Raw genomic sequence first — 25,000 nt, 5'->3', positions numbered from 1 at the left:
GATCAATTGTCTTGGCAACAGCAGCAGAGACAATCCACTCCTGAATTAAGATTCCTGCTGCAAACTGCGTTTTGAAATACTTGCATTTTATTTATTTTTTCCTTTATTTAACTAGGCAAGTCAGTTAAGAACAAATTCTTATTTGTTCAGCTCGGGGATTTGATCTAGCAACCTTTACAGTTACTGGCCCAACTCTCTAACCACTAGGCTACCTGCCGCCCCATAACGTCATGTGCTGGGTTTTCTGTCTTTAGTAAATGTTCGCATGCGCTTGTTAGCATTTACCTAGCATCCGCTATGGGAGTTCTTTTGTACTTGTTAGCATTTACCTAGCATCCGCTATGGGAGTTCCTTTGTATTTGTTAGCATTTACCTAGCATCCGCTATGGGAGTTCCTTTGTATTTGTTAGCATTTACCTAGCATCCGCTATGGGAGTTCCTTTGTATTTGTTAGCATTTACCTAGCATCCGCTATGGGAGTTCCTTTGTATTTGTTAGCATTTACCTAGCATCCGCTATGGGAGTTCCTTTGTATTTGTTAGCATTTACCTAGCATCCGCTATGGGAGTTCCTTTGTACTTGTTAGCATTTACCTAGCATCCGCTATGGGAGTTCCTTTGTACTTGTTAGCATTTACCTAGCATCCACTATGGGAGTTCCTTTGTACTTGTTAGCATTTTGCAAGCATTCTGGTAACTGAATATAGAAATATCGCCTCTTGTGTGCACTGCCGGTTATATCATATATCCCGGGATGGAAATCTGGGTACCACCCAACCGTAGTGTGTATGTGTGTGTACGATTTCCATCTGTGCCTGGCTGTATGTAGGTCATCTTACAAACAGACTCCTTTCATAGCACACACAAACACATACATACACATACATACACACAAACAAACACACATACACACAAACACATATACATATATACACACACACTCTCTTTCCCAGGAGGGTCTGTGCTTCCTCTCAATATGGTAACCACATGTGCGATAGTGAGGGTGGGGGGGGGCAGCGAAAGGGACTAAGATGGGAGAAACACATAGAGAGTGGGAGACCGGGAGGGGGAGAGAGAGAGAGTAAGGGAGAGTGGGAGACAGGGAGACAGGGAGGGGGAGAGAGAGATGAGGGAGGGAGGGAGAGTGGGAGACAGGGAGGGAGGGAGAGTAAGGGAGAGTGGGAGACAGGGAGGGGGAGAGAGTGGGAGACAGGGAGGGGGAGAGAGTGGGAGACAGGGAGGGGGAGAGAGAGAGTGAGGGAGAGTGGGAGACAGGGAGGGGAAGAGAGTGGGAGACAGGGAGGGGGAGAGAGAGCGAGTGAGGGAGAGAGGGAGACGGGGAGGGGGAGAGAGTGGGAGACAGGGAGGGGGAGAGAGTGGGAGACAGGGAGGGGGAGAGAGAGAGAGTGAGGGAGAGTGGGAGACAGGGAGGGGGAGAGAGTGGGAGACAGGGAGGGGGAGAGAGTGGGAGACAGGGAGGGGGGAGAGAGAGAGTGAGGGAGAGTGGGAGACAGGGAGGGGGAGAGAGAGAGAGAGTGAGGGAGAGTGGGAGACAGGGAGGGGGAGAGAGTGGGAGACAGGAGGGGGAGAGAGTGGGAGACAGGGAGGGGGAGAGAGTGGGAGACAGGGAGGGGGAGAGAGAGAGTGAGGGAGGGGGAGAGAGAGAGAGTGAGGGAGAGGGAGACAGGGAGGGGGAGAGAGAGAGTGAGGGAGAGTGGGAGACAGGGAGGGGGAGAGAGTGGGAGTGAGGGAGGGGGAGAGAGAGAGAGTGAGGGAGAGAGAGACAGGGAGGGGGAGAGAGAGAGAGTGAAAGTGTTTTCCACATCTGTTCCTAAACGTTTTATTCTCCACTGAGTTATAGTGTTTAAAGGATTACAACATACAAGACCATGTTGTGTCTCAGCCGATGGCACAACACCCACAGAAATAGGGGCTACGCTACGTATCAGAGATATTTTAGTTTAAGCAGGAAGCATGAGTTTTTACTCACCAAAGTAACAACACAGTGTGGTCAAAGACTTAGTAATGTGGTTGTAGTTAGGGGTGGAACGGTTCACCAAAGACTTAGTAATGTGGTTGTAGTTAGGGGTGGAACGGTTCACCAAAGACTTAGTAATGTGGTTGTAGTTAGGGGTGGAATGGTTCACCAAAGCCATGGTTCAGTACGTATTGCGGTTTTGGGGTCAAGGTTAGGTTTCGGTACAGTGGGAAAATTAAATGCCATTCACAATGTTCAGCATTCACTATGTTCCTGGCATTATGCATTTTCTTCTTTTTTAAACTTATTTTACCAGATAAGTTGACTGAGAACACATTCTCATTTATATCAACGACCTGGGGAAGAGTTTCAGGGGAGAGGAGGGGGATGAATGAGCTAATCGGAAGCTGGGGGTAATTAGGTGGCCATGATGGTATGAGGGCCAGATTGGGAATTTAGCCAGGACACCAGGGTTACCACTAGTGATGCACCGATATGACATTTTTGGCCGGTTCCGATATCCAATATTTTCCTTGCCAAAAAAAAACATATCGATATTAAACATTTTAGTGGCCTTTTAAGCATTCTAGTACAGTTAAATAGTTATCACACATGGACACATCGGTCTAAGGCACTGCATCTCAGTGCAAGAGGCGTCACTACAGTCCCTGGTTCGAATCCAGGCTGTATCACAACCGGCCTTGATTGGGAGTCACATAGGGCGGCGCACAATTGGCCCAGCGTCGTCCGGGTTTGGCCGGGGTAGGCCGTCATTGTAAATAAGAATTTGTTCTTAACTGACTTACCTAGTTAAATAAAGGTTACATACACACCACACTGACCAAAAAGTCATTTTGTTGGCATTTATGTATGTCCCCATTACCAGTGAAACATAATCAAAACCTATTTAATTCACTTACTTGCTGTGCTGTTTCGTTGTTGGTTTGTTCAGTCGTTTAATTCTCATCCAGGATTTCATCATACATGTCAAGCAGTGAAGTTTCAGCTCTGTCTGTCCGTGGCCTCTTCCTCGGTGCCCACTGTCACTGTGTCCTTTTCCATCTTATCCAGCTGTGTATGTAACATTTCACGTCAACTCTGTTTCTGGTCTGCATCGAAGTAGTGGTCCTTGTGCCTAGCATCTAGCGTGGTGGTGACACAGTAAAGAGGCTCAGAGAGAATGCCTGTTAAAGAAGTAGTGGTCCTTGTGCCTAGCATCTAGCGTGGTGGTGACACAGTAAAGAGGCCCAGAGAGAATGCCTGTTAAAGAAGTAGTGGTCCTTGTGCCTAGCATCGAGCTTGGTGGTGACACAGTAAAGAGGCTCAGAGAGAATGCCTGTTAAAGAAGTAGTGGTCCTTGTGCCTAGCATCTAGCGTGGTGGTGACACAGTAAAGAGGCTCAGAGAGAATGCCTGTTAAAGAAGTAGTGGTCCTTGTGCCTAGCATCGAGCGTGGTGGTGACACAGTAAAGAGGCTCAGAGAGAATGCCTGTTAAAGAAGTAGTGGTCCTTGTACCTAGCATCGGGCGTGGTGGTGACACAGTAAATAGGCTCAGAGAGAATGCCTGTTAAAGAAGTAGTGGTCCTTGTGCCCAGCATCTAGCGTGGTGGTGACACAGTAAAGAGGCTCAGAGAGAATGCCTGTTAAAGAAGTAGTGGTCCTTGTGCCTAGCATCGAGCGTGGTGGTGACACAGTAAAGAGGCTCAGAGAGAATGCCTGTTAAAGAAGTAGTGGTCCTTGTGCCCAGCATCTAGTGTGGTGGTGACACAGTAAAGAGGCTCAGAGAGAATGCCTGTTAAAGAAGTAGTGGTCCTTGTGCCTAGCATCGAGCGTGGTGGTGACACAGTAAAGAGGCTCAGACAGAATGCCTGTTAAAGAAGTAGTGGACCTTGTGCCTAGCATCTAGCGTGGTGGTGACACAGTAAAGAGGCTCAGACAGAATGCCTGTTAAAGAAGTAGTGGTCCTTGTGCCTAGCATCGAGCATGGTGGTGACACAGTAAAGAGGCTCAGACAGAATGCCTGTTAAAGAAGTAGTGGTCATTGTGCCTAGCATCTAGCATGGTGGTGACACAGTAAAGAGGCTCAGAGAGAATGCCTGTTAAAGAAGTAGTGGTCCTTGTGCCTAGCATCTAGCATGGTGGTGACACAGTAAAGAGGCTCAGAGAGAATGCCTGTTAAAGAAGTAGTGGTCCTTGTGCCTAGCATCGAGCGTGGTGGTGACACAGTAAAGAGGCTCAGAGAGAATGCCTGTTAAAGAAGTAGTGGTCCTTGTGCCTAGCATCGAGCGTGGTGGTGACACAGTAAAGAGGCTCAGAGAGAATGCCTGTTAAAGAAGTAGTGGTCCTTGTGCCTAGCATCTAGCGTGGTGGTGACACAGTAAAGAGGCTCAGAGAGAATGCTTGTTAAAGAAGTAGTGGTCCTTGTGCCTAGCATCTAGCGTGGTGGTGACACAGTAAAGAGGCTCAGAGAGAATGCCACCGAACTGCTTGTTCACAGCCTCCAGTACTTTAAGTTTTAACCCCCCGGTCTGTTGGCAGTTTTGTTGAGCAGGCGTTTCACTGCCATGACAGAGGGCATCACGTCTGCTGCAGACACAGTTGATGAGCTTATTTCTCCAGTCAGTTGTTCGAATGGCGCTAGAAGTGTGTTCATGTTTCCAAGTTTCAAATATGTTCAATGAGAACCAGCACATTCTTCAGCATGCAATACGGCTTTCCCCAGTACGAAATCCTCGTGGACCCACTGTGCTGTCAGACTCCGCATGCTCATGGGGCCGACATCGCTGGTCCAAATGTCAGTCGTGAAGCTAATAGCAGTGATGCCCATAGCAAGTAGCTCATGGATGTGCTTTACAAGAATACTGTGTAACTCTGGTAGGGCAACATCTGAAAAATAGCGCCTACTTGGTAGTGTGTACCGGGGCTTGAGGTGCGGCTGAGTTCGCAGTCATCCACGACAGAGAACGGTTGATTGTCAAGGGCAATGAATTCTATTATCTTGGCGTTTGAGTTGTCTCGCTGACATTGTCTTACTCTTTCAAATGACTGCTCGACTTGAACCAGTTTAGTTGTTGGAAGTGTGCGCTTAGTATTTTTCTGCTTTTGTTCTGTGTAGCGCTGTATTTTTCGTGGCGTCATTACCTCATCTACCTACGTTATATAGGTATGCACGTCATCTACCTACGTTATATAGGTATGTACGTCATCTACCTACGTTATAAAGGTATGCACGTCATCTACCTACGTTATGTTATATAGGTATGCACGTCATCTACCTACGTTATATAGGTATGTACGTCATCTACCTACGTTATATAGGTATGCACGTCATCTACCTACGTTATATAGGTATGCACGTCATCTACCTACGTTATGTTATATAGGTATGCACGTCATCTACCTACGTTATAAAGGTATGCACGTCATATACCTACGTTATAAAGGTATGCACGTCATCTACCTACGTTATAAAGGTATGCACGTCATCTACCTACGTTATAAAGGTATGCACGTCATCTACCTACGTTATAAAGGTATGCACGTCATCTACCTACGTTATATAGGTATGCACGTCATCTACCTACGTTATATAGGTATGCAAGTCATCTACCTACGTTATATAGGTATGCACGTCATCTACCTGCGTTATATAGGTATGTAGGTCATCTACCTGCGTTATATAGGTATGTAGGTCATCTACCTGCGTTATATAGGTATACACGTCATCTACCTACGTTATATAGGTATGCAAGTCATCTACCTACGTTATATAGGTATGCACGTCATCTACCTACGTTATATAGGTATGTAGGTCATCTACCTGCGTTATATAGGTATGTAGGTCATCTACCTGCGTTATATAGGTATGCACGTCATCTACCTACGTTATATAGGTATGCACGTCATCTACCTGCGTTATATAGGTATGTAGGTCATCTACCTACGTTATATAGGTATGCACGTCATCTACCTACGTTATATAGGTATGCACGTCATCTACCTACGTTATATAGGTATGCAGGTCATCTACCTACGTTATATAGGTATGCACGTCATCTACCTACGTTATATAGGTATGTAGGTCATCTACCTACGTTATATAGGTATGTAGGTCATCTACCTACGTTATATAGGTATGCACGTCATCTACCTACGTTATATAGGTATGCACGTCATCTACCTACGTTATATAGGTATGCACGTCAGCTTTGACATTGGTTTCGCACATCGACTTTACACTAGACATCGGGTCGATGCCGATGTTGGCATTTTTAGCTAATATCGGCCGATATCGATATGATCACTGACATATTGTGCATCCCTAGTTACCACCCCTACTCTTACAATAAGTGCCATGGGATCTATAGTGACCACAGAGAGTCAGGACACACAGGACACACTTTTTGCCATCCGAAAGATGGCATCCTACACAGAGCAATGTCCCCAATCACTGCCCTGGGGCATTGGGATATCTTTTTTTAGACCAGAGGAAAGAGTGCCTTCTACTGGCCCTCCAACACCATTGTCTGTTGTCACAGGATTGTTTTGTTGGGCCTCAAATTTCCACTCTCATGCTACATTTGTTACCATGTGGGAGGTGGGAATATACCAGTTGTGAAGTCATAAATACCAGTTGGATGCATTCATCTCTTTTGAACTCGTTGAGAAACGCTGTTTGGCTAATGGCCAACAAGCTGCGTAAACCACAAACTAAAAGTACAGATATCATGCTTGTAAACAAATGATAGAGTTCTAAAACCACATGAATAGATTGCTTTTTATAAATAAAGTTTTGTTGTTGCATTCAACTGCCGAAAAAACGCTGTCAAAGAGGTCATTTCCTTAGTAGGCGACGTCAGAGGTCACCATGTGTGAGAAGTAGGTGCTCAGGATGATAGAGAAGTTTCCCACTAGTAATTACCAGTATGAGTTGCGTATTCTTCCCAGTCGTATGTGGTAAATTACCACTTCCATCTTGGTTGCGAACGCACCATGACACTTCCTCCTTCAGTGGCAGATGCACACTTGTGACTCTCATAAAGGGGGCGTGTCTGTAGCATGGTTCATAAAATGATGGAATAGTTTGACAACCCTGTTTGTACGCTTTTAAATTACACCCATCTCAACCGTTTATCTTTGCCAGTGATGGAGACATGGTAGTCTCATGGTCTCATGGTATGCTGGGGTATGCAACATAGGTCAACTTTGAGCACCTTTATCTATTAAATGTTTTGACATTCAGATCCAAACAGTCACTTTCCGAGCACTTCTACAGTGGCCGAATATGTGTGGAAGGTTTTGTTCAAATCAAAAGGGATGCTGTCAAAAAGTGATTGAATTCTGATGGATTAAACCTGACACAAAGCCACTCCCATCCTTTAACAGGACAAAGCAATCAATCGCCTATCACCTAGCTTAGGCATAGCGTAACACATCATCACAACATTAAACGCAATAATGGAACACAGTCAATTACAGTGTGTGTGTGTGTGTGTGTGTGTGTGTGTGTGTGTGTGTGTGTGTGTGTGTGTGTGTGTGTGTGTGTGTGTGTGTGTGTGTGTGTGTGTGTGTGTGTGTGTGTGTGTGTGTGTGTGTGTGTGCGCGGGCGCGGGCACCTCTGGGGCCCTGCAGCAGCTGTTCTGGACAGCTGTATTATTAGAAACATCTGATGAAATGTTGCATCATCTCCTGTTGTTCTGTATGAGAATGTTAGGGTGTGTGTGAGAGCGTTTGAGTGTGTCTCCTACAGTTTTGAGTGTATTCCGTGTGGTAGTGGGGAAAGGATGATGCTTAATTATTTTGAAGATGAGATTCTGCTTAGTTAGTCTATGGACACGGAGAGAACTGATCTCCTGTAGTTTGTGTGTGCGTGTGGGGGGGTTCTCTGTGTGTTGCTCCAAGCCAGATCATGTGGTGGTTGCGATGTGGTTGCTAGGGGAAACACTTGGATGTAGAGGTGACAAATTGTATTCTACATCATGTCGTCCTGTCTGGGTGATGGTGCCATATATTTGAGGCAGGAAATGACCTCATCTCTGAGAGAAGTGGAGCGAGCGGTTAAAGCCAGTACATATCTGACACCAACTGATCGTAATATATTTGAGAATTAACACTACCAACTCAATTATTACTTTGAATTGATCATTTTTGATTTTGGTTTTAACCATTTAAAAGGATAATGCACTCAACAGAGGTAAAGGTAACTGCCAAAAATAATGGAAACACTTGAGTAAATGAGGGACACAAACTACACTGAACAAAAAATATAAACGCAACATGTTTCATGAGCTGAAATAAAAGATCCCAGAAATGTTCCATACCCACAAAAAGTTTATTTCTTTCAAATGTTGTGCACAAATTTGTTTACATCCCTGTTAGTGAGCATTTCTCCTTGCCAAGATAATACATCCATCTGACAGGTGTGGCATGTCAAGAAGCTGATTAAACAGCATGATCATTACACAGGTGCACCTTGTGCTGGATATAATAAAAGACACTCTAAAATGTGCAGTTTTGTCACACAACACAATGCCTCAGATATCTGAAGTTTTGAGGGAGTGTGCAATTGGCATGTCCACCAGAGCTGTTGCCAGAGAATTTAATGTTAATTTCTCGACCAATGTGGTTTTCGAGAATTTGACAGTATGTCCAAGCAGCCTCACAACTACAGACTACGTATATGGTGTTGTGTTGGCCTGCGGTTTGCTGATGTCAACGTTGTGAACAGAGTGACCCATGGTGGCCGTGGGGTTATGGTATGGGCAGGCATAAGCTACGGACAAAGAACACAGTTGCATTTTACTGATGGCTATTTGAATGCACAGATATACGGTGATGAGATCCTGAGGCTTTGTCGTGCCACTCATCCGTGGCCATCACCTCATGTTTTAGCATGATAATGCACGGCCCCATGTCGCAAGGATCTGTACACAATTCCTGGAAGCTGAAAATGTCTCAGTTCTTCCATGGCCTGTATATTCACCAGCCATGTCATTCATTGAGCATGTTTGGGATGCTCTGGATCAACGTGTATGACAGCGTGTTCCAGTTCCAGCCTTTTCCTGTAGTCCAGATTCAGCTCCTTTGTCTTGCTCACATTGTGGGAGATGTTGTTGTCCTGGCACCACACTGCCAGTTCTCTGACCTCCTCCCTATAGGCCGTCTCATCGTTGTCGGTGAATCAGGCCTACCACTGTTGTGTTGTCAGCAAACTTAATGATGGTGTTGGAGTCGTGTTTGGCCATGCAGTTGTGGGTGAACAGGGAGTCCACGAGGGGCCCAAGTGTACACCCCTGAGGGGCCCAAGTGTACAAGCCTGAGGGGCCCAAGTGTTGAGGATCAGCGTGGCAGATGTGTTGTTGGCTACCATTACCACCTGTAGGAAGTCCATGATGCAGAATGCAGAGGGAGGTGTTTAGTCCCAGGGTCCTTAGCTTATTGATGAGCTTTGAGGGCACTATGGTGTTGAACGCTGAGCTGTAGTCAATGAACAGCATTCTCACATAGGTGTTCCTTTTGTCCAGGTGGGAAAGGGCCGTGTGGAGTGCGATTGAGATTGTGTCATCTGTGGATCTGTTGGAGCGGTATGCGAATTGGAGTGGGTCTAGGGTATCCGGGAGGATGCTGTTGATGTGAGCCATGACCAGCCTTTCAAAGCACTACCGACGCGAGTGCCACAGGGCGGTAATCATTTAGGCAGGTTACCTTCGCTTCCTTGGGCACAGGGACTATGGTGGTCTGCTTGAAGCATGTAGGTATTACAGACTCGGTCAGGGAGAGGTTGAAAATGTCAGTGAAGACACTTGCCAGTTGATCCGCTTTGAGTACACGATCTGGTAATCCATCTTGCCCCGCGGCGTTGTGAATGTTAAATTGTTTAAAGGTCTTGCTCACATCGGCTACCGAGAGTGTTATCACACAGTCATCCAAAACAGTGTGTGCATGCTTCAGTGTTGCTTGTCTCGAAGCGAGCATAAAAGGCATTTAGCTCGTCTGGTAGGCTCACATCACTGGGCAGCTCGTGTCTGGGTTTCCCTTTGTCGTCCGTAAAAGTTTACAAGACCTGCCACATCCAACGGGCGTCAGAGGCGGTGTAGTAGGATTCAATCTTAATCCTGTATTGACGCTTTGCTTGTTTGATGGTTCGTCTGAGGGCATCACGGGATTTCTTATAATCGTCCGGATTAGTGTCCCGCTCCTTGAAAGCGGCAGCTCTAGCCTTTAGCTCGATGCGGATGTTGCCTGTAATCCATGGCTTCTGGTTGGGATATGTACATACAGTCACTGTGGGGACAACGTCGTAGATGCACTTATTGATGAAGCCGATGACTGAGGTGGTGTACTCCTCAATGCCATTGGATGAATCCCAGAACATATTCCAGTCTGTGTTAGTAAAACAGTCCTGTAGTGTAGCATCCACGTCATCTGACCACTTCCGTATAGAGCGAGTCACTGGTACTTCCTACTTTAGTTTTAGCTTGTAAGCAGGAATCAGGAGGATAGAATTATGGTCAGATTTTCCAAAGGGAGGGCGGGGTAGAGCTTTGTATACATCTCTGTGTGTGGAGTAAAGGTGGTCTTTCCCTCTGGTTGCACATGTGACATGCTGGTAAAAATTTGGTAAAACTGATTTCAGTTTCCCTGCATTAGGAGCGCCGCTCCCCGGCCACTAGGAGCGCCGCTTCTGGATGAGCATTTTCCTATTTGCTTATGGCCTTATAGAGTTGGTTGAGTGCGGTCTTAGTACCAGCATCGGTCTGTGGTGGCAAATAGATGGCTTCGAATAATATAGATGAGAACTCTCTTGGTAGATAGTGTGGTCTACAGCTTATCATAAGGTACTCTACCTCAGGCGAGCAATACCTCAAGACTTCTTTGATATTAGACATTGCGCTCCAGCTGTTATTGACAAAAAGACACACACCCCCAACCCTCCTCTTACCGGATGTAGCTTCTTTGTTCTGCCGGTGCATGGAAAATCCCGCCAGCTCTATATTATCCGTGTCGTCGTTCAGCCACGACTCGGTGAAACATAAGATATTGCAGTTCTCAATGTCCTGTTGGTAGGATAATTGTAATCGTAGGTCATCAATTTAATTTTCCAATGATTGCATGTTAGCAAGTAGAATTGATGGCAGTGGGAGTTTACTCGCTCACCTACGGATTCTCAAAAGGCAGCCCGATCTGCGTCCTCTTTTCCTCCATCTTTTCTTCATGCAAATGACCGGGATCTGGGCCTGTTCCCGGGAGAGCAGTAAATCCTTCTCGTTAAAGGAAAAAGCTTCTTCCAGTTCGTGGTGAGTAATCGCTGTTCTGATGTCCATGTTACTTTCGGTCATAAGAGATGGTACATTATGTACAAAATAAGTTTCAAAATAAGTTGCAAACAACCCAATAAAACTAATTAAATATCACAATTGGTTAGGAGCATGTAGAACGTCAGCCATCTTTACAATGAACTGTAACTCAGTAAAAATGTTGAAATTGTTGCATGTTGCGTCTATATTTTTGCTCAGGATATATTGAAAGCAGGTGCTTCCACACAGGTGTGGTTCCTGAGTTAATTCAGCAATTAACATCACATCATGCTTAGGGTCAAAAATGCTGGCTAGGCCATTATTTTGACCGTCATTATGGCTACCATGGCTGTGGCCCACAGGATGACAATACCCCCCTCCAAAGGGCACGAGTGGTCACTGAATGGTTTGAGGGATCATGAAAACTATGTAAACCGTGTGCCATGGCCGTCTCAGTCACCAGATCTCAACTCAATTGAACACTTATGGGAGATTCTGGAGTGGCGCCTGAGACAGTGTTTTCCATCACCATCAATAAAACAACAAATTATGGAATTTCTCGTGGAAGAATAGTGTCACATCCCTGCAATAGAGTTCTAGACACTTGTAGAATCTATGCCAAGGTGCATTGAAGCTGTTATGCTGTTAAGACACTTTATGTTGGTGTTTCCTTTATTTTGGCAGTTACCTGTATGTGCTTGCTTCTGCCTTTAGCTCGGCCGTTGTAGATTTTGAAGTTCACATCTGGGTTGTTTAATTCATTACAGACCAAAAATAAATAGGAACTTGTTCCCAGAGTTACTCCAAAATGATTGTACACTAAAGAGCCATGTTCTACCCTCTGTGAGTGTGTGTGGTTGTGTGTGTGTGTGTGTGTGTGTGTGTGTGTGTGTGCTTGTGTCTAGGGGGCCAAGGATGGGAACAGTCTGTGCTGTGTGTGTTTAAGTGGTGGAAAGCTGCTGTTTGCTGAGCGACGAGCACAGAGACTGCAGAGACTGTCTAAACACATGTCTGTTTGCCAAGTGGGTGTGCATTTGCGTGTGTGTGCGTGCAAATGTGTGTGAATGCGTTTGTGCGCGCGTGTGTGTGTGAGTGTATGTTTGTGTTTTCATATGTTATGCTCAATGAACAGCTTCATATTCCCCAGAAAAGAAGAGAGGGAGGAGGGGAGAAGGGAGGTCAGAGAGGGGGCAAAAAGGGGTCTCTCACTGTGTACTTCTCATCTGGTGTGTGTGTGTGTGTGTGTGTGTGTGTGTGTGTGTGTGTGTGTGTGTGTGTGTGTGTGTGTGTTTAGTATGATGTACAATGAACCCAGACTTGCCTACAGCAGTCTACGGGATACCAATGACTTTACCAGAGGGAGGGGGGAGGAGAGAGATCACAGTGGAAAAGTAAACACAAAAATACGTGGATTTTCCTCCATAAGGTTTTTACCTGCTGTTGTTTGTGTGTCTTGACTGAATCCAGGTCTCCTGCATGACACAAGACCGTGTTAGCATGTTGATCTAAAGCCTAGGCGTTACCTTGTCATTAGCGTGTGTGTGTGTGTTACAGTGACTGACAGTGTGTATCTTTTGTGCAGGTCCTGCTGAGGTCCCAATGATGTCCCCCAATGGATCAATCCCCCCCATCCACGTCCCCCCAGGATACATCTCCCAGGTAAGCTGTGTTTGTGTGTGGTAAACTTGCTCTCAACTGAAGCCGCCCAGAGCAGAGAGGAATGTGTTGATTATTGCAGGGTACATTGTTGGGGGTGGGTGATAGCAGCGAGGCCATTGACTGTGTGTTGGGGGAGGGGGTGATAGCAGCGAGGCCATTGACTGTGTGTGTTGTGGGGAGGCCACTGAGCCAACTGAGAGCGGGAAAAAGTGTCACCGTTATAGTACATAAACACCCACATAGAGAGGGGGATGGAAGGAGAGAGAGGGATGGATGGAGAGAGAGAAATGGAAGGAGAGAGAGGGATGGGTAGAGCGAGAGAGATGGAAGGAGAGAGAGAGATGGAAGGAGAGAGAGAGATGGAAGGAGAGAGAGGGATGGAAGGAGAGAGAGAAATGGAAGGAGAGAGAGGGATGGAAGGAGAGAGAGAAATGGAAGGAGAGAGAGGGATGGAAGAGAAATGGAGAGAGAAATGGAAGGAAAGAAGGAGAGAGGGATGGGGATGGGTAGAGAGAGAAATGGAAGGAGAGAGAGGGATGGAGGGAAGGAGTGAGAGAGATGGATGGAAGGAGAGAGAGAGGGATGGAAGGAGAGAGAGAGATGGAAGGAGAGAGAGGGATGGGTGGAGAGAGAGGGATGAGAGAGAGGGATGGAGGGAAGGAGTGAGAGAGATGGATGGAAGGAGAGATGGATGGAAGGAGAGGGGGATGGAAGGAGAGAGAGAGGGATGGAAGGAGAGAGAGGGGGGGATGGAAGGAAGGAGAGAGAGGGATGGATGGAAGGAGAGAGAGAGAGGGGGATGGAAGGAAGGAGAAATGAGAGAGAGGGATGGATGGAAGGAGAGAGAGGGATGAGAGAGAGGGATGGAGGGAAGGAGTGAGAGAGATGGATGGAAGGAGAGATGGATGGAAGGAGAGAGGGATGGAAGGAGAGAGAGAGAGAGGGATGGAAGGAGAGAGAGAGGGGGGATGGAAGGAAGGAGAGAGAGGGATGGATGGAAGGAGAGAGAGGGATGGATGGAAGGAGAGAGAGAGAGGGGGATGGAAGGAAGGAGAGAGAGGGATGGATGGAAGGAGAGAGAGAGAGGGGGATGGAAGGAAGGAGAGAGAGGGATGGATGGAAGGAGAGAGAGAGAGAGAGGGATGGATGGAAGGAGAGAGAGAGAGAGGGATGGATGGAAGGAGAGAGGGATGGATGGAAGGTGAGAGAGAGAGAGGGGGATGGAAGGAAGGAGAGAGAGGGATGGATGGAAGGAGAGAGAGAGAGGGGGATGGAAGGAAGGAGAGAGAGGGATGGATGGAAGGAGAGCGAGAGAGGGGGATGGAGGGAAGGAGAGAGAGGGATGGATGGAAGGAGAGAGAGCGAGAGGGATGGATGGAAGGAGAGAGAGAGAGGGATGGAAGGAGAGAGAGAGAGGGATGGAAGGAGAGAGAGAGGGGGATGGAAGGAGAGAGAGAGAGGGGGATGGAAGGAAGGAGAGAGAGGGATGGATGGAAGGAGAGAGAGGGGGATCCTCTGCCAACTAGTTTCTGGTGGGACTTTGGCCTTGTTTTTACATAAACATGTCTGTTTTTCACGTTTGGTAAGTTTGTTTTGTATAGAGGATGTGGAGGTTGGAGGGGGGAGTCAGAGAGAGTGGTCGGCTATCTTTTCTCCTCTCTTGCTCTCTCTCTCTTGCTGCCTGTGTGTGTGTGTGTGTGTGTGTGTGTGTGTGTGTGTGTGTGTGTGTGTGTGTGGTTGTGTGTTGTGAGTGTGGTGAGTGTGTGTGTGCTTGGAAACAACTCTCACGGGGGAGTGTGTGTTTGCTTACTAATTGGAATGTGTGTGAATGGAATGGAATGTGTGTGCGAGAGAGTGTCTGAATCGGTGGAATTTGTGTGTGTGTGTGCATGCATGTGTGTACAGCCAAAGTCTTAAACTGGAGTTTGATCAAACCCATAGCAATTTCATTTAGTGTATTGGGTTACAAACTACTGCCCCCCCACACACTCCTCTTAATCTGTCAACTGTAGTTACCTGTGAGGGGAACTACTTCCTGGTGGTGATGGTGGGTTTTACACAACCTGCCATGTTATTTGACCATGGGGAGAACTACTGTGTGAACACTCCAGTGTGGGTTGGATTTAATTGAGTCCAGTGTTTGTGGAGTGTTATTGGATGTGTTCTATTGTGGAATTCTCCAGTAATGCTAAGAATTCCTCTCCTCCCCTCCCCCTCTCCCCTTCCCTTTGCCTCCCCTCCCCCCAGGTGTTAGAAGACAACACAGGAGTGCGTCGGGTGGTCGTCACCCCCCAGTCTCCTGAATGTTATCCCCCTCGTACTCCCCCCGCCTCTCCCCCACGCACCACCTCCCGCCGTACCTCACCCACCCCCACTTTATCCCCAACTCTCACTCCTTCTACCCCCTGTGAGTCCTGGAGACCTGCCCCCCACCAGTACTACCAACACCACCTCCCGCCCATATATGGAGAAGGTAAGATACCCACACCCCAGTCTAAGACATGTCTATGGGCATATGAGATACTGCAGCCTGTACTAGAGATATATACCATGGTGGAAAAAGTACTCAATTGTCATACTTGAGATACCTTAATAGAAAATGACTCAAGTAAAAGGGCACGTCACCCAGTAAAATACTACTAAAAGTATTTGATTTTAAATAAACTTAAGTAATTGTAATTGATCAAATATACTTAAGTGTCAAAAGTAAAACTATAAATAATTTAAAATGCATTATATTAAGCAAACCATACGGCACAAGTGTCTTGTTTTGTGTTGTTTACGGATAGCCAGGGGGACACTCCAACACTCAGACATCATTTACAAACAAAGCATTTGTGTTTAGTGAGTCTGCCAGATGAGATGCAGTAGGGATGACCAGGGATTTTCTCTTTAAGTGCGTGAATTGAAAAATGTTCCTGTCCTGCTAAGCATTTAAAATGTAACGAGTACTTTTGTGCGTCAGATAAAATGTATGGAGTAGAATATACATTATTTTCTTTAGGAATGTTAGTGGAGTAAATGTAAAAGTTGTCAAAAGTATATATAGTAAAGTACAGAAACCCCCAAAACTACTTAAGTAGTACTTTAAAGTATTTTTACTTAAGTACTTTACACTACTGGAGCTATATACAGTGCCAGTCAAAAGTTTGAACATTCCTACTCATTTATTCATTTTATTTTATTTTTTACTATTTTCTACATTGTAGAATAATGAAAGAACACATATGGAATCATGTAGTAACCAAAAACATGTTCAACAAATCAAAATATATTTTAGATTTTAGATTCTTCAAAGTAGCCACCCTTTGCCTTGATAACAGCTTTGCACATTTTTGGCATTCTCTCAACCAGCTTCACTTGGAATGCTTTTCCAACAGTCTTGAAGGAGTTCCCACATATGCTGAGCACTTGTTGGCTACTTTTCCTTCAATCTGAGGTCCAACTCATCCCAAACCATCTCAATTGGGTTGAGGTCGGGTGATTGTGGAGGCCAGGTCATCTTATGCAGCACTCCATCACTCTCTTTCTTGGTCAAATAGCCCTTACACGGCCTGGAGGTGTGTTGGGTCATTGTCCTGTTGAAAAACAAATGATCGTCCCACTAAGCACAAACCAGATGGGATGGCGTATCACTGCAGAATGCTGTGGTAGCCATGCTGGTTAAGTGTGCCTTGACTTCTAAATAAATCACTAACAGTGTCACCAGCAAAGCACGCCCACGCCATCACACTTCCTCCTCCATGCTTCACAGTGGGAACCACACATGCAGAGATCATCCATTCACCTACTCTGCGTCTCACAAAGACACGGCGGTTGGAACCAAAAATCTCAAATTTTGACTGATCAGACCCGAAGGACAGACTTCCACCGGTCTAATGTCTATTGCTTGTGTTTCTTGGCCCAATCAAGTCTCTTCTTCTTATTTGTATCCTTTAGAAGTGGTTTCTTTGCAGCAATATGACCATGAAGGCCTGATTCACGCAGCCTCCTATCAACAGTGGATGTTGAGATGTGTCTGTTACTTGAACTCAGTGAAGCATTTATTTGGGCGGCAATTTCTGAGTCTGGTAACTCTAATGAACTTATCCTCTGCAGCAGAGGTAAATTGGGTCTTCCTAACCTGTGGCGGTCCTCATTAGAGCCAGTTTCATCATAGCGCTTGATGGTTCTTGCGACTGCACTTGAAGAAACTTGAAAAGTTCTTGAAATTTTCCACATTGCCTGCCCTTCATGTCTTAAAGTAGTGATGGACTGTTGTTTCTCGTTGCTTATTTGAGCTGTTCTTGCCATAATATGGACTTGGTCTTTTACCAATCGGGCTATCTTCTGTATACCACCCCTACCTTGTCACAACACAACTGATTGTCTCAAATGCATTAAGAAGGAAATAAATTCCGCAAATGAACTTTTAACAAGGCACACCTGTTAACCTGTAGTGACGCCCAGCCCGTGAACGGGACCGTTATCATCATCTGACACTAATTAGCATAACGCAACGGACATAAATCTTCCTAGGAAATCTTCCTATTCATGAAAATCACAAGTGAAATATATTGGAACACAGCTTAGCCTTTTGTTAATCACCCTGTCATCTCAGATTTTCAAAATATGCTTTACAGCCAACGCTAAACAAGCATTTGTGTAAGTTTATCATAGCCTAGCATAGCATTATGCCTTGCTAGCAGCAGGCAAACTTGTCACGGAAATCAGAAAAGCAATCAAATTAAATCGTTTACCTTTGATGAACTTTGGATGTTTTCACTCAGGAGACTCCCAGGTAGACAGCCAAAGTTCATTTTTTTCCAAAAGATTATTTTTGTAGGCGAAATAGCTCCGTTTGTTCTTCACGTTTGGCTGAGAAATCGCCCGGAAAATGCGGTCACCACAACGCCGAAAAATATTCCAAATTAGCTCCATAATATCGACAGAAACATGGCAAATGTTGTTTAGAATCCATCCTCAAGGTGTTTTTCTAATATCTATTTGATAATATATCAGTCGGGACAATTCATTTTTCACTCTGACCGATTGGAGTAATGGCTACCTCTGTATTTTACGTGAGAATCTCTCTCGGAGCCACCATGTGACCACTTACGCAATGTGGCTGCCTACGGCTATTCTTCAACAGAAATGTGTAAAACTACGTCACAATGCTGTAGACACCTTGGGGAATACATAGAAAGCGTAAGCTCATTGATGGTACATTCACAGCTGAGTAGGGAGTCATTGAAACGCAGCGCTTTCAAAACCTGGGGCACTTCCGGATTGGATTTTTCTCAGGCTTTTGCCTGCAACATCAGTTCTGTTATACTCCCAGACAATATCTTTACAGTTTTGGAAACGTTAGAGTGTTTTCTATCCAAATTATATGCATATTCTAGCATCTTTTCCTGACAAAATATCCCGTTTAAAACGGGAACGTTTTTTTTCCAAAAATGAAAATACTGCCCCCTAACACCAAGAGGTTAATTGAAATGCATTCCAGGTGACTACCTCATGCAGCTGGTTGAGAGAATGCCAAGAGTGTGCAAAGCTGTCATCAAGGCAAAGGGTGGCTACTTTGAAGAATCTAACATCTAAAATATATTTTGATTTGTTGAACACTTTTTTGGTTACTACATAATTCTTATGTATCCCCCCCCCCTGCTTTGCCCTCAGAACTGACTCAATCCGTCAGGGCATGGACTCTACAAGGTGTCGAAAGCGTTCCACAGGGATGCTGGCCCAGGTTGACTCTTAATGCTTCCCATAGTTGCGTCAAGTTGGCTGAATGTCCTTTGGGTGGTGGACCATTCTTGATACACACAGGAAACTGTTGAGTGTGAAAAACCCAGCAGCATTGCAGTTCTTGACACACTCAAACCGGTGCGCCTGGCACCTACTTCATAACCTGTTCGGAGGCGCTTATTTTGTCTTGTCCATTCACCCTCTGAATGGCACACGCACACAATCCGTCTCAATTGTCTCAAGGCTTAAAAATCCTTCATTAATCTCCTCCCCTTCATCTACACTGATTGTAACAAAGTAAGGGATCACAGCTTTACATTTACATTTACATTTAAGTCATTTAGCAGACGCTCTTATCCAGAGCGACTTACAAATTGCATGAGTTACAGTGCATTCGGAAAGTATTTAGACTCCTTGACTTTTTGCACATTTCGCTACGTTGCAGACCTTATTCTAAAATTGATTTGAGATTTTTCCCTCATCAGTCTACACACAATACCCCACAATGACAAAGCAAAAACAGGTTTTTAGAATTTTTGGTAAATGTATATAAACAAAACTGAAATATTAAATTTTACATAAGTATTCAGACACTTTACAAATGCTTACATACAAGCCCTTATCCAACAATGAAGTGAAGAAAAACACACTTAAAATAACAAATAATTAAAGAGCAGCAGGTAAAAAACAATAGCGAGGCTATATACAGGGGGTATCGGTACAGTCATTGTGCAGGGGCACCGGTTAGTCGAGGTAATTGAGGTAATATGTACACGTAGGTAGAGTTATTAAAATGACTATGCAAGAAAAAGCATGTGAACCCTTTGGAATTATCTGGATTTCTGCATAAATTGGTCGTAAAATGTTTGCTGATCTTCATCTAGGTCACATCAACAGACAAGCAGTTTGCTTATACTAATAACACACAAACAATATGTTTTATTGTCTTTATTGAACACACTGTGTAAACATTCACAGTGCAGGGTGGAAAAAAATATGTGAACCCTTGGATTTAATAACTGGTTGACCCTCCTTTGGCAGCAATAACCTCAACCAAACGTTTTCTGTAGCTGTGGATCAGACCTGCACAGCGGTCAGGAGGAATTTTGGACTATTCCTCTTCAAAAAACTGTTTCAGATCAGCAATATATCAGCAATATTCTTGGGATGTCTGTTGTGAACTGCTCTCTTGAGGTCATGCCATAGCATCTCAATCGGGTTGAGGTCAGGACTCTGATTGGACCACTCCAGAAGGCGTATTTTCTTCTGTTGAAGCCATTCTCTTGTTGATTTACTTATGTGTTTTGGGTCATTGTCCTGTTGCATCACCCAACTTCTGTTGAGCTTCAATTGGCGGACAGAGAGCCTAACATTCTGCAAAATGTCTTGATAAACTTGGGAATTCATTGTTCCGTCAATGAGAGCAAGCTGTCCAGGCCCTGAGGCAGCAAAGCAGCTACAAACCATGATGCTCCCTCCACCATACTTTACAGTTGGGATGAGGTTTTGATGTTGGTGTGCTGTGCTGTGCCTTTTTTTCCCTACACATAGTGTTGTGTGTTCCTGAGTGAGTGTTTTTTATAGGGCAAGGCATCTCTAACCAACATCTCCAATCTCATCTCATTGATTGGACTCCATGTTGACTCCTGACTCCAATGAGCTTTTGGACAAGTCATTAGCATAGAGGTTCACATACTTTCTTCAACCAACACTGTGAATGGTTAAATAATGATGTATTCAATATAGACAATAAAAATACAATTTGTGTGTTATTAGTTTAAGCACACTATGTTTGTCTGTTGTTGTGACTTTGTTGAAGACCAGCTCAAATTTGACAACCAATTTATGCAGTAATCCAGTTAATTCTAAAGGGTTCACACACTTTTTCTTGCCACTATAGATAATAAACAGATTGGGGTGGCAATGCAAATAGTCTGGGTAGCCATTTGACTAGATGTCTTATGGCTTGGGGGTAGAAGCTGTTTAGAAGCCTCTTGGACCTAGACTTGGCGCACCGATACCGCTTACCCTGCGGCAGCAGAGATTACAGTCTATGACTAGGGTGGCTGGAGTCTTTGACAACTTTTAGGGCCTTCCTCTGACACTGCCTGGTATAGAGGTCCTGGATAGCAGGAAGCTTGGCCCCAGTGATGCACTACCCTCTGTAGTGCCTTGTGGTCGGAGGCCGAGCAGTTGCCATACCAGGCAGTGATGCAACCAGTCAGATTGCTCTCGATGGTGCAGCTGTCGAACCTTTTGAGGATCTGAGGACCCATGCCAAATCTTTTCAGTCTCCTGAGGGAGAATAGGTTTGGTCTTTCCTTCTTCACAACTGTCTTGGTGTGCTTGGATCATGTTAGTTTGTTAGTGATGTAGACACCAAGGAACTTGAAGCTCTCAACCTGCTCCACTACAGCCCCGTCGATGAGAATGGGGGCGTGCTCGGTCCTCCTTTTCCTGTAGTCCACAATCATCTCCTTTGTCTTGATCACGTTAAGGGTTGTTGTCCTGGAACCACATGGCCAGGTCTCTGACCTCCTCCCAATAGGCTGTCTCGTCATTGTCAGTGATCAGGCATACCACTGTTGTGTCATCAGCAAACTTAATGATGGTGTTGGTGTCGTGCCTGGCCATGTGTGAGTTAACAGGGAGTACAGGAGGGGACTAAGCACGCACCTGAGGAGCCCCCGTGTTGAGGATGTGTTGTTACCAACCCTTACCACCTGGGGCATGCCCGTCAGGAAGTCCAGGATCCAGTTGCAGAGGGAGGTGTTTAGTCACAGGGTCCTTAGCTTAGCGATGAGCTTTGAGGGCACTCTGGTGTTGAACGCTGCACTGTAGTCAATGAATAACGTTTTCACATAGGTGTTATTTTTGTCCAGGTGTGAAAGGGCAGTGTGGAGTGCAAGAGATTGCATCATCTGTGGATCTGTTTGGGTGGTATGCTAATTGGAGTGGGTCTAGGGTTTCTGGGATAATGGTGTGGATGTGACCCATGACCAGCCTTTCAAAGCACTTCATGGCTACAGACCTGAGTGCTACAGGTCGGTAGTCATTAAGGCAGGTTACCTTAGTGTTCTTGAGCACAGGGACTATGGTGGTCTGTTTGAAACATGTTTGTAACACCGACTCAGACAGAGAGAGGTTGAAAATGTCAGTGAAGACACTTGCTAGTTGGTCAGCTCATGCTCGGAGTACACGTCCTAGTAATCCTTCTGGCCCTGCGGATATTCAGGCTCCCGAGTGGCACAGCGGTCTAAGGCACTGCATCTCAGTGTTTGAGGCGTCACTACAGACACACTGGTTCGAATCAAGGCTGTATCACAACCGGCCGGAGTCCCATAGGTCGGTGTACAATTGGCCCAGCGTCGTCTGGGTTTGCCAGTGTAGGCTGTCATTGTAAATAACTATTTGTTCTTAACTGATTTGCCTGTTTTTTTCCCAGTTTTTTTTAAAAGTGTACTTGTTTAACAGGTCTTATTCACATCGGCTACAGAGAGCGTGATCACACAGTTGTCCGGATCAGCTGATGCTCTCATGCATGCTTCATTGTTACTTACCTCGAAGCGAGCATAGAAGTCATTTAGCTGAATTGAAGCTTGGCCTGTTTGATGGTTTTCTGGAGGGCATAGCGGGATTTCTTAGAAGCTTCCGGGTTGGAGTCCCGCTCCTTGAAAGCGGCAGCTCTAGCCTTTAGCTCAGTGCGGATGTTGCCTGTAATCCATGGCTTCTGGTTGGGGTATGTACGTACTGTCACTGTGGGGACGACGTCATTGATGCACTTATTGATGAAGTCAGTGACTGATGTGGTGTACTCAATGCCATCGGAGGAATCCCAAAACATATTCCAGTCTGTGCTAGCAAAACAGTCCTGTAACTTCGCATCTGCTTCATCTGACCACATTCTTATTGACTGAGTCACTGGTGCTTCTTGCTTTAGTTTTTGTTGTTTGTAAGCAGGAATCAGGAGGATCGAAATATAGTCCGATTTTCCAATTGGAGGGCGAAGGAGAGCTTTGTACATGTCTCTGTGTGTGGAGTAAAGGTGGTCTAGAGTTTATTTTCCTCTGGTTACACATGCTGGTAGAAATTAGGTAAAACGGACTTAAGTTTTCCTGCATTAAAGTCCCCGGCCACCTCTGGTTGAGCGTTTCCCTGTTTACTTATGGCCGTATACAGCTCATTGAGTGCAGTCTTAGTGCCAGCATCGGTTTGTGGTGGTATGTAGACAGCTACGAAAAATACAGATAAATTCTCTTGGTAGATAGTGTGGTCTACAGCTTATCATGAGATACTCTATCTCAAGTGAGCAGAACCTTGAGACTTCCTTAGATTTCGTGCTCCAGCTGTTTTTACAAATATACATAGACCGCCACCCCTTGTCTTACCAGAGGCCGCTGTTCTATCCTACCGAAAAAGCTTAAAACCCACCAGCTATATATTATTCATGTCGTTGTTCAGCCACAACTTGGTGAAACACAAGATATCACAGTTTATGTCCCTTTGGTAGGATATACGTGATCGTATTTCGTCTATTTTATTATCAATGATTGTACGTTGGAAAATAGGACCGATGGTAAAGGTAGATTACCTTCTCTGCGACGGATCCTATCAAGGCACCCTGATCTTCGTTCACGATACCTCTGTCTCTTTCTTCTGCAAATTACGGGATGAGGACCTTGTCGGGCGTCTGAAGTAAATCCTTCCCGTCCGACTCGTTGAAGAAAAAGTATTCCTCCAGTATGGGGTGAGTAATCCCTGTCCTAATATCTAGAAGCTCTTTTCTGTCATAAAACACGGTGGCAGAAACATTATGTACAAAATAACGTGAAAAAACATGCACAATAGCACAATTGGTTACGGGATCGTAAAACGGCAGCAATCTCCTTCGGCGCCATTGCTTGATCTGGCGGCTTCTTGGGTTTGACGCTACAAATTTAGCACACCTGTATTTGGGGGGTTTCTCCCATTCTTCTCTGCACATCCTGTCCAGCTCTGTCAGGTTGGATGGGGAGTGTCGCTGCACAGCTATTTTCAGGTCTTTCCAGAGATGTTCAAGTCCGGACTCTGGCTGGGCCACTCAAGGACATTCAGAGACTTGTCCGGAAGCAACTCCTGCATTGTCTTTGCTGTGTGCTTAGGGTCGTTGTCTTGTTGGAAGGTGAACCTTCACCCCAGTCTGAGGTCCTGAGTGCTCTGGGGCAGGTTTTCACCAAAGATCATTCTGTACTTTGCTCTGTTCATCTTTCCCTCAATACTGACTAGTCGCCCAGTCCCTGCCGCTGAAAAACATCCACCACCATGCTTCACTGCAGGAATGGTGCCAGGTTTCCTCCAGACGTGACGCTTGGCATTTAGGCCAGAGTTAGTTCTTGGTTTCATCAGACCAGAGAATCTTGTTTCTCATGGTCTGAGAATCCTTTAGGTGCTTTTTGGTCAACTCCAAGCAGGCTGTCATGTGCCTTTTACTGAGGAGTGGTTTCTGTCTCGCCACTGATTGGTGGAGTGCTGAAGAGACGGTTTTCATTCTGGAAGTTTCTCCCATCTCCACAGAGGAACTCTGGAGCTCTGTCAGAGTGACCATCAGGTCCTTGGTCACCTCCCTGACCAAGGCCCTTCTCCTCTTGTTCAGTTTGGCCGGGCAGCCAGCTCTAGGAACAGTCTTGGTGGGGGAAGGATTTAGCTAAAAGGGTTAGGGTTAGGGGAAGTGTTAGCTAACATGGTCAGTAGTTGCAAAATAGCTTTTAAAAAAGTAGCAAGTAGTTGGAAAGTTGATAATTAGCAACGTTTGGAAACAAGCTGGGCTATCATGTCAACACATTTAGACATTGATCAGCTTTCATACTCATTTTTGTAGACCAGCTAAATAACATTAAATATTTGAAAGTAACTAACTTTCCTTAACAAGCTGTCTGTGAATGTAAATTCAGAGGGAAGTTGGGTTTATGTAGGCAACATTGACATCCGTTTCGCCCAAATGACACCATTTCAAAGAGTAGCTAGGTATACTATCATTCATTCATGGTTGATTGTATCTTTAGAAGTAATTATCATTAGACATAAATAGGATGCCAAATTAATGATAGTAATAATAAACTTTCACCTTTGGATATTGTCTTTTATATGAAGGATGGTTAGTTGACTTCAAATGTAAGTTAATAATTAAGAATAGGACTAAATCTAACTTATTTCAAGCACATTATTATTGCTATTCTTTAACTTCGATTTTTGGTTGAGAAGGAGACATGAATCCATCTTATCAATCAACTGGATATTGAATTTTGAACGCAACCAAATATCAACGTTTCATGCTTGGATAATATATCTATATATACACA

At 45.2% G+C, this 25,000-nt stretch overlaps 1 protein-coding gene across 1 annotated transcript in view; it reads left to right on the top strand.

Moving 5' to 3' along the window:
- LOC115134167 (fibronectin type III domain-containing protein 3B-like) overlaps positions 1-25,000 on the top strand; it is a 161,905-nt gene that overhangs the window by 37,698 nt on the left and 99,207 nt on the right. The window contains 5 exon segments of the mRNA XM_065018861.1: positions 12,856-12,932; positions 15,180-15,246; positions 15,249-15,329; positions 15,332-15,355; positions 15,358-15,405. Coding sequence (XP_064874933.1) covers positions 12,856-12,932; positions 15,180-15,246; positions 15,249-15,329; positions 15,332-15,355; positions 15,358-15,405 — 297 coding nt within the window.

The sequence above is a fragment of the Oncorhynchus nerka genome, linkage group LG5 (genome assembly GCF_034236695.1).
Source record: "Oncorhynchus nerka isolate Pitt River linkage group LG5, Oner_Uvic_2.0, whole genome shotgun sequence".
NCBI lineage: Eukaryota > Metazoa > Chordata > Actinopteri > Salmoniformes > Salmonidae > Oncorhynchus > Oncorhynchus nerka.
Note: the sequence above shows the minus strand (reverse complement) of the source record. Positions and strands in the feature narration are given on the sequence as shown.